The following is a 13,738-nucleotide window of genomic DNA, read 5'->3' as shown; positions in this document are numbered from 1 at the left end:
CTGTAGCCACCTGTCCTGTACAAAGGACTGAGCAGCCTTCGCCAGATGAATACTATGAACGCATTCTTTACAGACTGTGTAAATGGAAAGTGTATTCCAAAAAAGTAAATCAGTGTAATCTAATAAAGGCTGCCCAGATTCCTACCTTGGCCTGCCTGATTTCTGTAACGTGCTGCCAGCAGAAAGGCACATTCCTTCACGAAGCTCTTCTATATTAGGTGCAGGCTTATTCCTTTTATTTATATTATGGAGGTCTTTTAATATACGTTTGGAAAGGTGCCAGCCTAAACAGCAAAAAATCAATTGCTCAACCCACAATTTAACATCAGAATAAAGATCAAAAGAAGCCACAAACTAAAGGGAGAAAACTGACAGTTAGAATTAGTGATACTCAGCAAATGGCCACATTCTAAAATTCTTACCAAATACAAGAGGGATCATTTACTATGTATAGAAAATAGCATAAAATAGAATAAAGTGCCATGTTATTTACCCATTCCACCATTCCAGTAAAACTGTACTCATGTGATGCAAATGTTTTTGCTGGAAGTGAAGGATTTACAGTGAGCAATGAATGACCACAAGTAAAGCTTATAATGTAACGGACAGCTCGTGCTTGCACACACCTTGCGTTGTACTTTACACTGGATCAATGCTGGTGGTTAGTACAGGGCTATATTTCTGTGACTTAGATTGTAAGCTCAACTGGGGCAAAGACTGATGTAAACAGGGGCACCTGACAAAGGGGCATGCCCCCTGAAACCTTGTGGTTACTTGTGTGACTCAATAAAAATCACCCTCTCACTTGCATCACTTTGTGTGCCGGTACTAATTTGTTTGCCCCAGGGAGCAAATCCCTACAAGTTACCTATGGTAGCAAAATGCCACCCGGGTAACTTCAAGAGCTTGAATTCCAATCTTTGAATCAGAGTTTTGGCTCTTCTAGTGCAGAGAGCAATATTGTGCCCCCCACCCCCCAAACCTGCTCCGACACAAAAATACTGGGCAGGGAGGCAGCATGGACTGGGCCACCTTAGGGCAGCAGTGATGTGGAGTATGTTGGCGCTATATAAATAAAGGATACCAATAATAGATGGGAGGGCTATCGCTTTTAGTCCAAATGGTTTCTGTACATGATAAAACATATAGCACTGAGCACAGAGGAAAATGTTAAGAATAATGAATAAAAGATTGCAGGGCAAGGAGCAAAAAAATAACTACAAACTGCCATGTATTTGGTTCCCATGCACCCTGCACAGGCCTCTGTTCTTCACTTTGCACATAACCTGTGAATACAGCACTTCCTGCATTTGGCAGCACCTTATTCATGAGTAGTAGGCAGAAGTTTGTTGCCCCCCCTCCCATCCCGTAAATTGTGCATCATTTAGACTTGTAAGTTAGGAAGCACTGGTGGGCACTGGCCAGTAATTACCACATGTCCTGTGGGGGACAGTAAAGACTATTACATCTCAGTGCCTCCATGACAGGGATGTTCAGGGATGCACAATATTGTGTAAGTTACTAGAGACACTGGGGCAGTTGCAAAGCCAGGTAGGCTGCTCTAGCTCATGACCTGCCCCCTGCCTCACCAAAAGAACTGAATTAACCATATACAATCCAGTAGGCCTGCAGGTGAGATAGAAAAGGGACACACCGTTGGCACTCAGTCCTCTCAGAACAAATGCAGATGTGCCAGGAGGCTTTTGATAACTGCCAAGGAGCACAATAAAGGCATATACTGCTTTAATTCATTCAAGTTATTCTTGGGTGGAGGTCCATTTCTGGAGCAACTCTGATGAACCTACAAGGAATTATTCCCTGCTGCCTGTCTTCAATTGATGTCATTTCTGCACTGCTGACCCAGTGTTACATGGGAAGATACAAAAACAACCTGAAAGCACAGGCCAAGAATAAAGTTACATTCAACACAAGGAATGAATGACTGGAGGAACCCTGTGACAGAATGGAATGCCAGAAATGTGAAGATTTGAAATTGCATGGAAAACCAGATTATTCCGCTTATCCATTAAGAAACAGTATTTGAAAATAGAGAAATAAATTCCCCACCCAGCATTCCACTTACTGTGAATTTAACTATTAGCTACATTGTGACTGGAGCAGAGCTGGATTAAGTGGGACATCCGAACATAAAGGTTCTCTTTAGGTTACTTCTCTCTGCAAATTCCAACTAACTTCATCCCTTTCTGTATGTTTCTGGCATTGACATTTCCTACTACACCTGCTATCCCAAATCCACAGTCCCTTCCCAGAGGCTATTATCTCACTGTTACTATAGGCACCATCTCTCCCTACTATACCTGCTATCCCACAGTCCCTTCCCAGAGGCTATTATCCCCCCACTGCTACTATAGGCACCATCTCTCCCTACTATACCTGCTATCCCACAGTCCTTTCCCAGAGGCTATTACCCCACTGCTACTATAGGCACCATCTCTCCCTACTATACCTGCTATCCCACAGCCACAGTCCCTTCCCAGAGGCTATTATCCCACTGCTACTGTAGGCACCATCTCTCCCTACTATACCTGCTATCCCACAGCCACAGTCCCTTCCCAGAGGCTATTATCCCCCCCACTGCTACTATAGGCACCATCTCTCCCTACTATACCTGCTATCCCACAGCCACAGCCCCTTCCCAGAGGCTATTATCCCCCCACTGCTACTATAGGCACCATCTCTCCCTACTATACCTGCTATCCCACAGCCACAGTCCATTCCCAGAGGCTATTATACCCCCACTGCTACTATAGGCACCATCTCTCCCTACTATACCTGCTATCCCACAGCCACAGCCCCTTCCCAGAGGCTATTATCCCCCCACTGCTACTATAGGCACCATCTCTCCCTACTATACCTGCTATCCCACAGCCACAGTCCCTTCCCAGAGGCTATTATCCCATTGCTACTATAGGCACTATCTCTCCCTATATTATGAATAGAAGAGGCAGATGATAATAATAAAGATAAAGTTTAAATGCTTACCAAATAAAAGCAAATAACAAAGAGAACTTGCATTGGATAATTTCTGTCAGTTCTATTGTTAGGCTTTCAAAATTACAAGCAGTAGAAACTTTTATATATGACTGATACATAATGCATTATAATTTTCATACCTGAGCCTAGAGTCCCTGTATGTATCCAGATACGCGGGATAACTCCATGAGATCTTCTCTCCCTTGCATCTCAGTTCCATATTGTGACCAGCACTCATACTCAGCATGGCCGGTGGCTTTTGGAATCGTCCTTTGTCCATTACTTGAGTCATAATAGACTGTACTTTTGCCACTGTTTCCGTTGACTCCTTCAGCTTGGTGACTTTAGGCTTTACTTTTTTGATGGCCGGTTTGATTTTATTTTCCCCTGGTTCTTTGGGTCGTTTACCCTTGGCAGCTGGTTGGCCAAGAACTAAAAGAAGGATCCAATAAAAAAAAAATGACACATTACTGGCACATTATATTTACAAATAAATATAAAACAATTAATCTTTGTACAGATAGAAAGCTGTACCATCCTTCATTTTGTCTCTCTCTTCCTCTGGCATGCCCACATATTGACACTCATGTAGGCCCCAAGCTCTATGTAGCCATTTCTAGCTATATGGCATCAACAAGAGAGTTAATTTTACTTAATAATGTTTTTTATGATACAGGCATGGGGTCTCTTACCTGGAAACCCATTATCCAGAAAGCTCCAAATTCTGAGAAGGCCATTTCCTATAGACTCAATTTTAATCAAATAATTCAGCATTTTAAAATTGATTTTCTTTTTTCTATGTAATAATAAAATAGTACTTTGTACTTGATCCTAAGATAAAATTAATGCTTATTGGGGGCAAAGTAATCTTATTTGGATTAATTAATGCTCAAATATTTTTTAGCAGACTTAAGGTATGGGGATTCAAATTACAATTCACTCACAATGCTGTTAGATATTTGCTGCATTTCCTTAGCTCATAATTAGTATAATTGAAAATATAGTCAGAAAAAACCCTTTGGAATGCAGCAAAAATTCTTATCATTCTAAAAGCATTTCATACATTTTTGTCCACGCAAAAACAGATCACATTCACCATTGACAGTCTTTTTAGTTTTGCAGACAAGTAACTGTCTGAATTCTCTTGCATGGGTGTGATGCTTATTAAATTGCTAACACAAACCCAACCAGAGACAGCAGGAAATAGAAAGCAGATTTATTGTGAAAACGAGTGCTTCTGAGATTCTGGCGGTCTTCTATAGCTCAGCAAACACATCTGGGACTAACCAAGCCAACACATATTTTCTAGCATGGCTAAATCTGTACAATTTATATTTATTTTATGTGGTAGAACAGAACTGGAGATTAGAATTCTCTTTAAGGGCAACTTCTTTACTGTTGTTTTCATGGCATATTCACCAATACTTACCAGTCCTTTATAAAGGGCAAGAATTCCCACCGACTGGGTAGTTATACTCCTTTAATATAGAACAATATCTTGCTCTGACTTACTGCTGTTAACTAACATTGCTTGTTACAGTTACATTTAATATCATCAACTTTAATATCATCTCACACTCACTGAGGGTGCAGGAAGCCTGTATATTTTTAAATCAAATGAATGCTGACACTTGATGGCCAGTTTGGTAGGATCCCTCAGTAAAACTGGTCAAACATTATAAGATAAGCTCATTTGGCAAGGTCACCAAACGAGTGGACCTTTCCTAGGGCCACATTATAAAATAAAAAATAGTACAATCAAGACAGGTAAGAGAATACCATATATAATAGCCAGTAAGGAATAAGAGGGAACATTGCTTAAAATCCATATGTAAATGTATCATGTGACAAATTAATACTTTTTGCAATTTTATCACCATAAATCAACATCATGAACAATTTGTCCTTCTTTCCTAGAATTTTTCCTGAAACTATGGGGCACATTTACTAACCCACGAACGGGCCGAATGCGTCCGATTGCGTTTTTTTCGTAATGATCGGTATTTGTTGATTTTTCGGAAAATTATCGCGACTTTTTCGTTGCCATTCCGAATGTTGTGCAAAATCTGGCAAATCGTAATGGCTACGAAAAACTCGCGTTTTTTCTCGCAAATCGTACTGGTAATAAAAAAGTCGCGACAATTTCCAAAAAGTCGTAAAGGCGCCGAAAAAATCGCAAAAAATACGAAAAAGTCGCAAAATGTTCGTTTTCCAATCAGAATTTTTCCAATTCGGATTCGAATTCGTGTCTTAGTAAATCAGCCCCTATGTGTAGGTCTGATAGACTTACACTGTGATAGAAATTTCAGCCATGTGAACAAATTTGAACCTTAGTTGTCTGATAGAAATTGCATAAAACATGTTTTAACACTATATGGAGTAAAAAAAATAGAAACAATAGAAAAAGTGAGTAAATGCCTTGGTAAATGCTCCAGATCATTAAATCTGATTCTCAAGGAAAGTCATGAAAGTTTCAGAAAGTCAAGAAATGCTTTCAAAATGCTGAGAAACCTTCATAATTAAAACTAAAAGATAGACCAGTAGAACCCTCCCAACAAAAAATTTACCAGTACAAACAATTCAGTCATTGATGTATTTGTCTCATTTATAAGGATATATTTTACAGATTTTCCATATTATACTGTTTCTACGGGAGTTCATGCGAGACTGGTTATGTACCATTGTTAATTAGCATGAAGATGTTGTTATGCTAAATAGGTGGGAATATTAAGGGGCTGATATAATTTATTAAGCATAGTGTGAGGTCTGTCCCTGCTGAGAGGTGCCAAGTAGAGCCATATAGTTAAGTTATATAGTAGTTATCTAGTATAAATAAATTTGAAGCAACTGGACTTGTTTAGTAATCATTGAAGACGTTTCACTACTCATCCGAGCAGCTTCTTCAGTTCTACTCTGGCCAGGACTACTCCACTACAGGCCAGGACTCTGCTGTCTTTCTACACCTAAAAGACAAGGGACACTCCTTTGAAAATAGCAATGTCCAAATTTTGGACAAAGAAGACCGCTGGTTTGAAAGAGGTGTAAAAGAGGCCATTCATGTCAAAGTGGAGAAACCATCCCTTAACAGAGGCGGGGGACTTCGACACCATCTGTCTGCTACATACAATGCTGTTCTAACATCTGTACCCCGGCAGTTTCAGAACTCTTCACACATCCATTCATGCAACTCTAACAAGTAACACCTGTTTGAAGAGTTGCATGATACTTGGGTAATCCTTTCAAAGTAACTCCACAGCATTCACACCTCTGTGAGTTTCAGATGTCACCTTTCTGAAGAGTTACATAGTGCCATTGTGATTGGATTAGTGGAAGAGTATATATGCTAGGACTTCCCATACCAGTCAGTTGAACTGAAGAAGCTGCTCGGATGAGTAGTGAAACGTCTTCAATGATTACTAAACAAGTCCAGTTGCTTCAAATTTATTTATACTAGATATACCATGACCTGGATGAATGAAAATCTTCATAGACTTATATAGTAGTTGGTCAGATTTGTGGTGCTTGGTGGAAGTTGTGAGGTATAAGACCAGCTAGTTGAGCAGCTATGGCTCCAACAAGGAGTGAGAAAGGTGTCAGTACCCCAGCAGTGCCTCGCCAGTCAGGGATCCAGTGTATAGGGAGCTTAGGATTGGCAAGGTTCCATTGACAGATAGAGGGCATCTCTAGACACAAGCCTAACCTGGGAACTGTAAAGTCACCTGATCTGACGGAAGTGTATCAGGAAGATACACAGTAGTAGAGGACCAAGTGGCCTGTGGATACTTATACTTTGTTTAATAATATTATCATTGGGAATTTTGTGTACTACAGAGAACTAGAGAAGCTGTGTTAGTGACTGTGATTGACACTGTTACTGTCGTCATTACAGACTTTATCATGACCATGTCAGTTTACAAGTCTCCTATTCTCTGTATCAGTGGGGTGTTCCCTAAAGCTAAGTTCAGCTATTACTACAAAAATGATTAGCATCCATGGTACACCACTTTACATTTATAGTACAGCTATGGGACCTGTTATCCAGAATGCTCAGGATCTGGGGGTTTACGGATAAGGGATCTTTTCATAATATCATAATATGGATCTCTATAACTTGATTCTACCAAAAACTCATTTACACAATAGGATTGTTTTGCCTTCAATAAGGATTAATTAGTTGGGTACAAATACAAGGTACTATTTTAATAATACAGAAAAAAATAAATTCGTTTTTAAAATATGAGTTATTTAATTAAAATGAAGTCTATGGGAGATAGTCTTCCCACAATTTGGAGTTTCTGGATAACGAATTTCCAGATAACAGATCCCATACCTATAGTTGCTATCTGCATAATGATAAGGTGTAAATGCTGCAGTATTGCTCCCACCCTACGTATGTGCCATGAAATTCTACACAGACACAGAGATACTGACAAGGTTCCATCTGGAATGTTTATTCCCATATTCTCTAAAAGGAGGTTAGACACATTTTTCTGAATAAATTTACCACCAAATGTTTTTCTCTTCTAAAAGGGAAATTGTTACTGCTTTCAGTATTCATAAATAATAATCATTTATATTGTAATAAAGAGTAATAAATAAGCTTCAGCCAAAGGATATGTGATACTGAATGAAATAGGCAGTGTACCTGTGTGTTAATTAAACCCATTAATGGCTTCTTAGGAACATGTTTTCTGCATGTTATTTCGATAACAATTCTTATTTATGTTACTATAAAAAAAAAATATAACAGTAAAAAATATTAAAAAAAGTAAAAAAATATAAAAATAAAAATATTTATTTGTCTTGGAATGAGACTGTCTACATCATGCAAAAATAGTGATCTACCCCCTGGATAAAGATTTAAGTACTTGCAGGATTTTTGGAAAATACAAAATACACAAGTGAATGGCGTATGCTCACACTGACTGGTATCTTTAAGACCCCCGAGTCCAATTGCTGGGTCACAGTCTCACAGTCAAGGTTCACTACCACCAATTTAAACACAGAATGGTGTTGGTTACAAAAACACAGCTATCCCAAGGGCAAAGAAAAATGAGGAAATATGGAGAAAAAAAAGCTGTCTGGCAATGTATAAAAATGCATCTGTGGCCCTGGATAGGGTAAGTCTGACTCTAGATACATGTGCGCTGGGGGTCATTTACAGACGTAGAACTTGACTTTTTTTTTTCAACCCGGATTATCTATTCAACTAGGTAAATACTGACAGAGTAATACATCTTCTCTTGTGACATCTGTGTTTTATGGTATAAATGTTGCTATTTAAGGGCACTCGGTGTTTAGCCTCAGTGCTACCTGTAGTGACATAACTGTAAGCTACTGGGCCCACAGCAAAATCATTTTGGGGACCCAAAAATTCAGGAAAATGGCCTCTTTTGTAAATGCTATATTGATATTTCCTGACCCCACAGGAAAACACATTTTTAACTGAAATAAGCATAATTCAGGAGGAAAGATAATAGTGACCATTTAAAATCACTTTATATTGATCAGTTTAGGTTTAAGAATATAATTGCTATATGTTAAACGAAGGTGGGGCACAGAGCTTTGGCACCAAAGGCGAGGGTGGCTATCTGCCCCCACTTACCTCACGGTCCCACCACCCCATTACCTGCTGTCTGGCACAGATAGTGTTGGACACAGACCAGGTGCCACAGGAAAGCTGAGAAGGGACATATTTTCTGGAACCAAAACCACCCCTTTTGTAGAAATAGTTGTACTAGGCAGGCGACTCTACTGCCTACTGCAACTTCCACCACTGATTTTATGTGTTTTAAGTAAAATTAATATTAATAAACAAATCTGTTTGGAACAAGTCACCATGTGTTCTACTGAAAATTGAAAGAAACTTACAGCAATATCAAGCAAAAATGATAAATTATACTTGTCCTTTAACACAAAGACTAATTTAGGTTTTTTCTATAGCAGCCGCATTGCAGAAAAGAACATGTTCCTCTAGTTCCATAGCAACATTTGTCCCCAAACATGAGCAAAGTGTGAGCCTGGTTTCCTATTTTTTTGGTCAGTCTTTTAGTTTGCCAGACTGTACATGTACCAGGGATTATACAGTTAAATGATTAATGACTGAATTATGGGTGACCAGTTTATACAGCCTGTACAGGCAAAACCAATCAAGCCAACGTATAGCTGTGTTAACAGGTCTGCCGATGGGCAGTATTGGTACAACCCAGAGGGATAGCCGATTAGAACTCCCCGACAGACTCAAGCCTGAGAGTTTTTATGGCCATAAAGTTGCCATCTTACCACATTAGGGAAAATCCCTGCTCCTTTCCGTTGACCCCTGGTCATATTTTAGGAAAGCACCACTGTATCTAACTATATCACCTGATATATACTTGATCTTACAGCCTGACCATCCTCTGCTATAGCACAGGGGAGCCTGTTATAGGGGATGGATATAGAGATACTACAAACCAAGGGAAATTTGGTCTGTAATCCTGACAAACACTACTGCAAAATACACAGTTTTGGGAGCACTGCAGTGATAATTAAAATATAGTTAAACAATAAGTCTTTTTTTTTGACAATATGCCCACTTGCATACAAGAATGTGTGCTCCCACAACCCCCTGTAATTAGATATAAATGATAAAAGATACCCCAACTGTTTGGAATTGGGGCTATGCAAGGTACCTTTACCAAATATCTGATATAACCCCACCTCATGGTGTTTTAAGCTATGGGAAAACAATATCAGATTGTCCTTTCTACTTGACTCTCAAGTTCCCCAGACCTGGGACACCCTAATTAGCCTCCATGCTGGGTCAGTCAGTTATTTTTAATTTCCTCCCCTGAGACTAATCACATTACAGCTGAAAAAATACTAACGCTCACTCCTAATTGCCAGTAGCATGGACTTTGTTTCTGTTGCATCCATAAGGAAATGCTGTCAGTATTAGCTTTTTTTTTCAGAAGGGTGAGTACGGATGCACCCAATGTAATTATTTTATGGACCTATTAAAAGCTACATTTGTATTTTATGCCATTAACACCAACAAGTTATTCCTTTAATGTTATTCCTTTAATATAGGATGAAGATGGCCTTCCAGAATGGCTTTGCACTCACTGACATGGAGATGTTCAAGTTTACACTCTGTGCTCACATTGGGGTCACTTGGATACAGCCTGTGGGGTGCTAGAGAAACATGACTGAGAAGCGTAGTATGTATGTACCTGTCTCTCACTGAGATATCTGTCTTAATTATTTAATAAAGAGTTTCTTTCCAGGATCCTTTATTGAGCTGGGGAAAGTTTTCTTTATCTCCTTTATTATTACAGAGAAAATGTAAAATTATTATTTTAATTCATTAAAATAATAGATAGAGCCTTTTGGAGATAACTTTTAGTTTATTTGGATAACAGGTTACCAGATAATGGATCCCATACCTGTTCCATGACATTTTTGTTTCACCTCATGCTTAACTATCCATTTCTTTAGCTTCATGTGGGGGGGTTTGAGCTGCCATGTAATACTAAGTCTGGGGTAGTCCTATAAAAGGCAGGGGTGTAACAAGGGTGGTGTTGGGGCACAGGCCTAGATATGAGATTTATAGTTAATTATAGCTATTTTTATTGTTTTGGGGTTTCCACTGTGTTTTGCAAAGAAGCAATTCTGAATTTCTTTTTCTCTGCAATGTTTATATTACTTTCTTCCCAGCCTCTGCAAATATCCTAGCAAATTTAGGTAACGGCATTAAAGGTCAAATAAACCCTATTTTTCATTATTTGTTTTTTTCACTACACTTCTCAAGTATAAACATAAAAGGCAATGGGAAACATTACAAGGTCAGTATGTGGCCTCTCTAAGGATGTGCACTTGCTGCTTTGCCTGTTGTGGTTTAATCAACTCCAATGGCACAGAGTTGGCTGAACTCACCATGGATCCTTGAAGCATTATAAATATACACAGACCTCCACCTTCTTGATATCTGATTAAATACTAATTCAGTACTAATTTGTACCATGTTGCATGATGGAATGGTTAACATGCTGTGCAAAGCCATGAATAAAACTGTTGCACAATGAAAAGAATAAGAAATAATAACGTTAAACCAGACACAAAGGATCTTTGGTACTACAGACTATTCTTAGAATGTAGTTATGGGAACCCTAAGTGGCATGATGGGAGTTGGTGTATCAACAACAGGAGAGCCACAGGTAATAAGAATAATCAGAGCACTGTGCAATAAAGGAAGTAGTAAATATACATTTTTGGAGTTATTTTTCACCTTATATTAAACCTCCTTCTCATGCAGAAGCACAGGTGTAACCAAGGCTGTAATTTGTTCTCATTACTTCCCTACCAATGTACATTACCTTCATCCCCAACGGTATGCAAGTAGTCAAATTAAAAGGTAAAATAAAATGCCCCTTGGGGATACAGTGATAGAAAATTTCCCATGTCAAATTATTCTCCTTTGGTGATTTTTTCAGAAGATAAATCAGCTCAGGAGAATAATTCACCCAAGTGACTTTTCCACCCTTAGTAAATCTCCCCCCTAAGTGTGAACATTTCCCTCTGACTTGTCAGAATGTATTCACTGCAAAATAAGTGTTAGTCAAGTGTAAGCTAGCAGAGTGCTCACTTAATGCACATTCCCTGCCTATGATTCCATGGCTCTATTTTTGGGTGCTGAGAAAGATTATTATGCCAGTAGCTGAGCCTGGTATCTACCAAAGGCTGCTCTATTCACAAGGGTCCATAGATGTGACATTCAGGAGGCTCTGAGAATTAACTCACCATTTTGTAGAGCTTCGTGCACAAGGATCAAGCTGAAAATGACCCACAATTTCATGTTGTCAGTCGGCTGGTGGTCCCCAATGCAGTCTGCAGCCCAAACAGACTGAGGGGGAAAAGCAGAGTCTCTGGCTGCTGTCAGTGAAAAGATGAGGTAAAAAGGCAGCTAGGAATGTGGACGGCTGATTTGTATTTTCCAAAAGCATGAAGACAAGCTTCTAACGGATCAGGTTTCAAGAAATACATGGAAAGAAAAAAAATCTTAAAAATATGTGAAACATGTCTGCTCTCTGCTGGTTAGAAGAAAAATGGACTTTATCTGCTTTTAACTACAGGAATCAGATCCTCACATGCTTTGGGCTATTCATTATCAGTGGTTACATTGGCTTTCACGCGCTCGGTGCATTATTAGCGGAAGGCCCAACTGCATGAATGACGTTGTAGTTCCCTAGTAGTGCAAAAATACAGGGGAGGCTTCTTATTTTCATGCAGCGATGATGCTAAATTCTATTTACATGCAATTTTTTACTGAAAATGTATGATCTCCTTTAAAATTAGCAGATATTTTCAGAAAGGAAAAAATTGCCTACACTGAGAGAGGTAAAAAAAACCCTTCTGTTGTCTTACCTGTGGCTATAAGGGACAACATCTCCCAAGGACAGTACCCACCTCTTTGACCCTATTAGACTTGACTTTAGTCATCAACAGATCACTTAATAATGGATCCATTATACAGAAGGCATGAAGTCCAGTTAGATGAGTTCCTGACCTCAGAGAGAACTCATAGACTCAATGGCAAATGACAGCAAGGACAAGCTCCGATGTGGAGGCTCAGGTTGTTGGAGACAAGGCCCCATGCTAGTATCGTTATAATTTCAAGATATAAATGGTGATTCTACCTCCTTTTTGAGTTATTTTCAGTCTCCACAAATATATATATATATATACAGAAACAAAAAGGAGCACACCCTTTAAATGAAGCAAATGCCCTTGGTGCTGGTCAAACAATTCAATAGACAGACAGAGTACCGCACACATAGGGACTTTATAGAAAAAACAAAAAAATTTATTGAAAAAAATCCGACGTTTCGAGCACCAAACTGTGCTCTTCCTCAGGGACAAACCAAAAGACAAAGTGCATACAAACCCCTTAAATACCCTGGTATACAAAAACGGCGCCAAAAAGTGTAGGCCGTCACCATAGCAACCTCTATAAACAAATAGCATAAAGTAATACAGAAATGAAATGCAAAAGTGAGAAATCAAATGGGCGTATTGACATAAAAACCTGGTTACTACTGTGATTAAAAAAGCAAACAGAAGGGAATGAAACAAATAAGATACGTGTAGCCGATGTTCACAGTCAAGGTATCAGGTTAAGTCAGATACAGTGTTGCAGAGCAGTGAAATAAGAAAGCTCACACCAAAAGCACATGTAACTTACCAGTAGGAATAAACGGAAAGATAGGTCAATTGATAGCTACTAGGAAGCGGTAGAAAGATCAGTCATTCTTAGAGAAAGGAGATCGCTGCTGTGTGAAGGAGTTACTGCCGCCCAATACAATATCGGTAGCCCAATGATTAGGGACGTCATCATTTGGAGTCAGATACGGCGCCGTCACCATGGCAACGGCTGAAGCGTAACCGAGTAGGGGGGCTAGCGCACCTCAAATGAAGAGAGGCTGCAGGACAGGTAAAAATAAAAATAAAAAATAAAAAAGGTGTATACGGAAAAACCTAAAATAAATGAGGAGCACTTTGTCTTTTGGTTTGTCCCTGAGGAAGAGCACAGTTTGGTGCTCGAAACGTCGGATTATTTTCAATAAATTTTTTTGTTTTTTCTATAAAGTCCCTATGTGTGCGGTACTCTGTCTGTCTATATATATATATATATTTGGGGTTTTTTTGGAGTATTAGTGACTCGGGCTAGAATGAAATTGGGAAAGCGAAGGCAGCAGGGTAATGAGTT

At 39.1% G+C, this 13,738-nt stretch overlaps 1 protein-coding gene across 1 annotated transcript in view; it reads right to left on the bottom strand.

The window, feature by feature from the left end:
- Positions 1-11,862, bottom strand: part of pdgfrl (platelet derived growth factor receptor like) — a 37,906-nt gene extending 26,044 nt beyond the window's left edge. Inside the window, 2 exon segments of the mRNA NM_001030415.2 lie at positions 3,135-3,426; positions 11,773-11,862. Coding sequence (NP_001025586.1) covers positions 3,135-3,426; positions 11,773-11,827 — 347 coding nt within the window. The 5' untranslated portion in view covers positions 11,828-11,862.
- Positions 11,863-13,738: the final 1,876 nt, after the last annotated feature.

The sequence above is a fragment of the Xenopus tropicalis genome, chromosome 1, assembly GCF_000004195.4.
Source record: "Xenopus tropicalis strain Nigerian chromosome 1, UCB_Xtro_10.0, whole genome shotgun sequence".
Classification (NCBI taxonomy): Eukaryota; Metazoa; Chordata; class Amphibia; order Anura; family Pipidae; genus Xenopus; species Xenopus tropicalis.
Note: the sequence above shows the minus strand (reverse complement) of the source record. Positions and strands in the feature narration are given on the sequence as shown.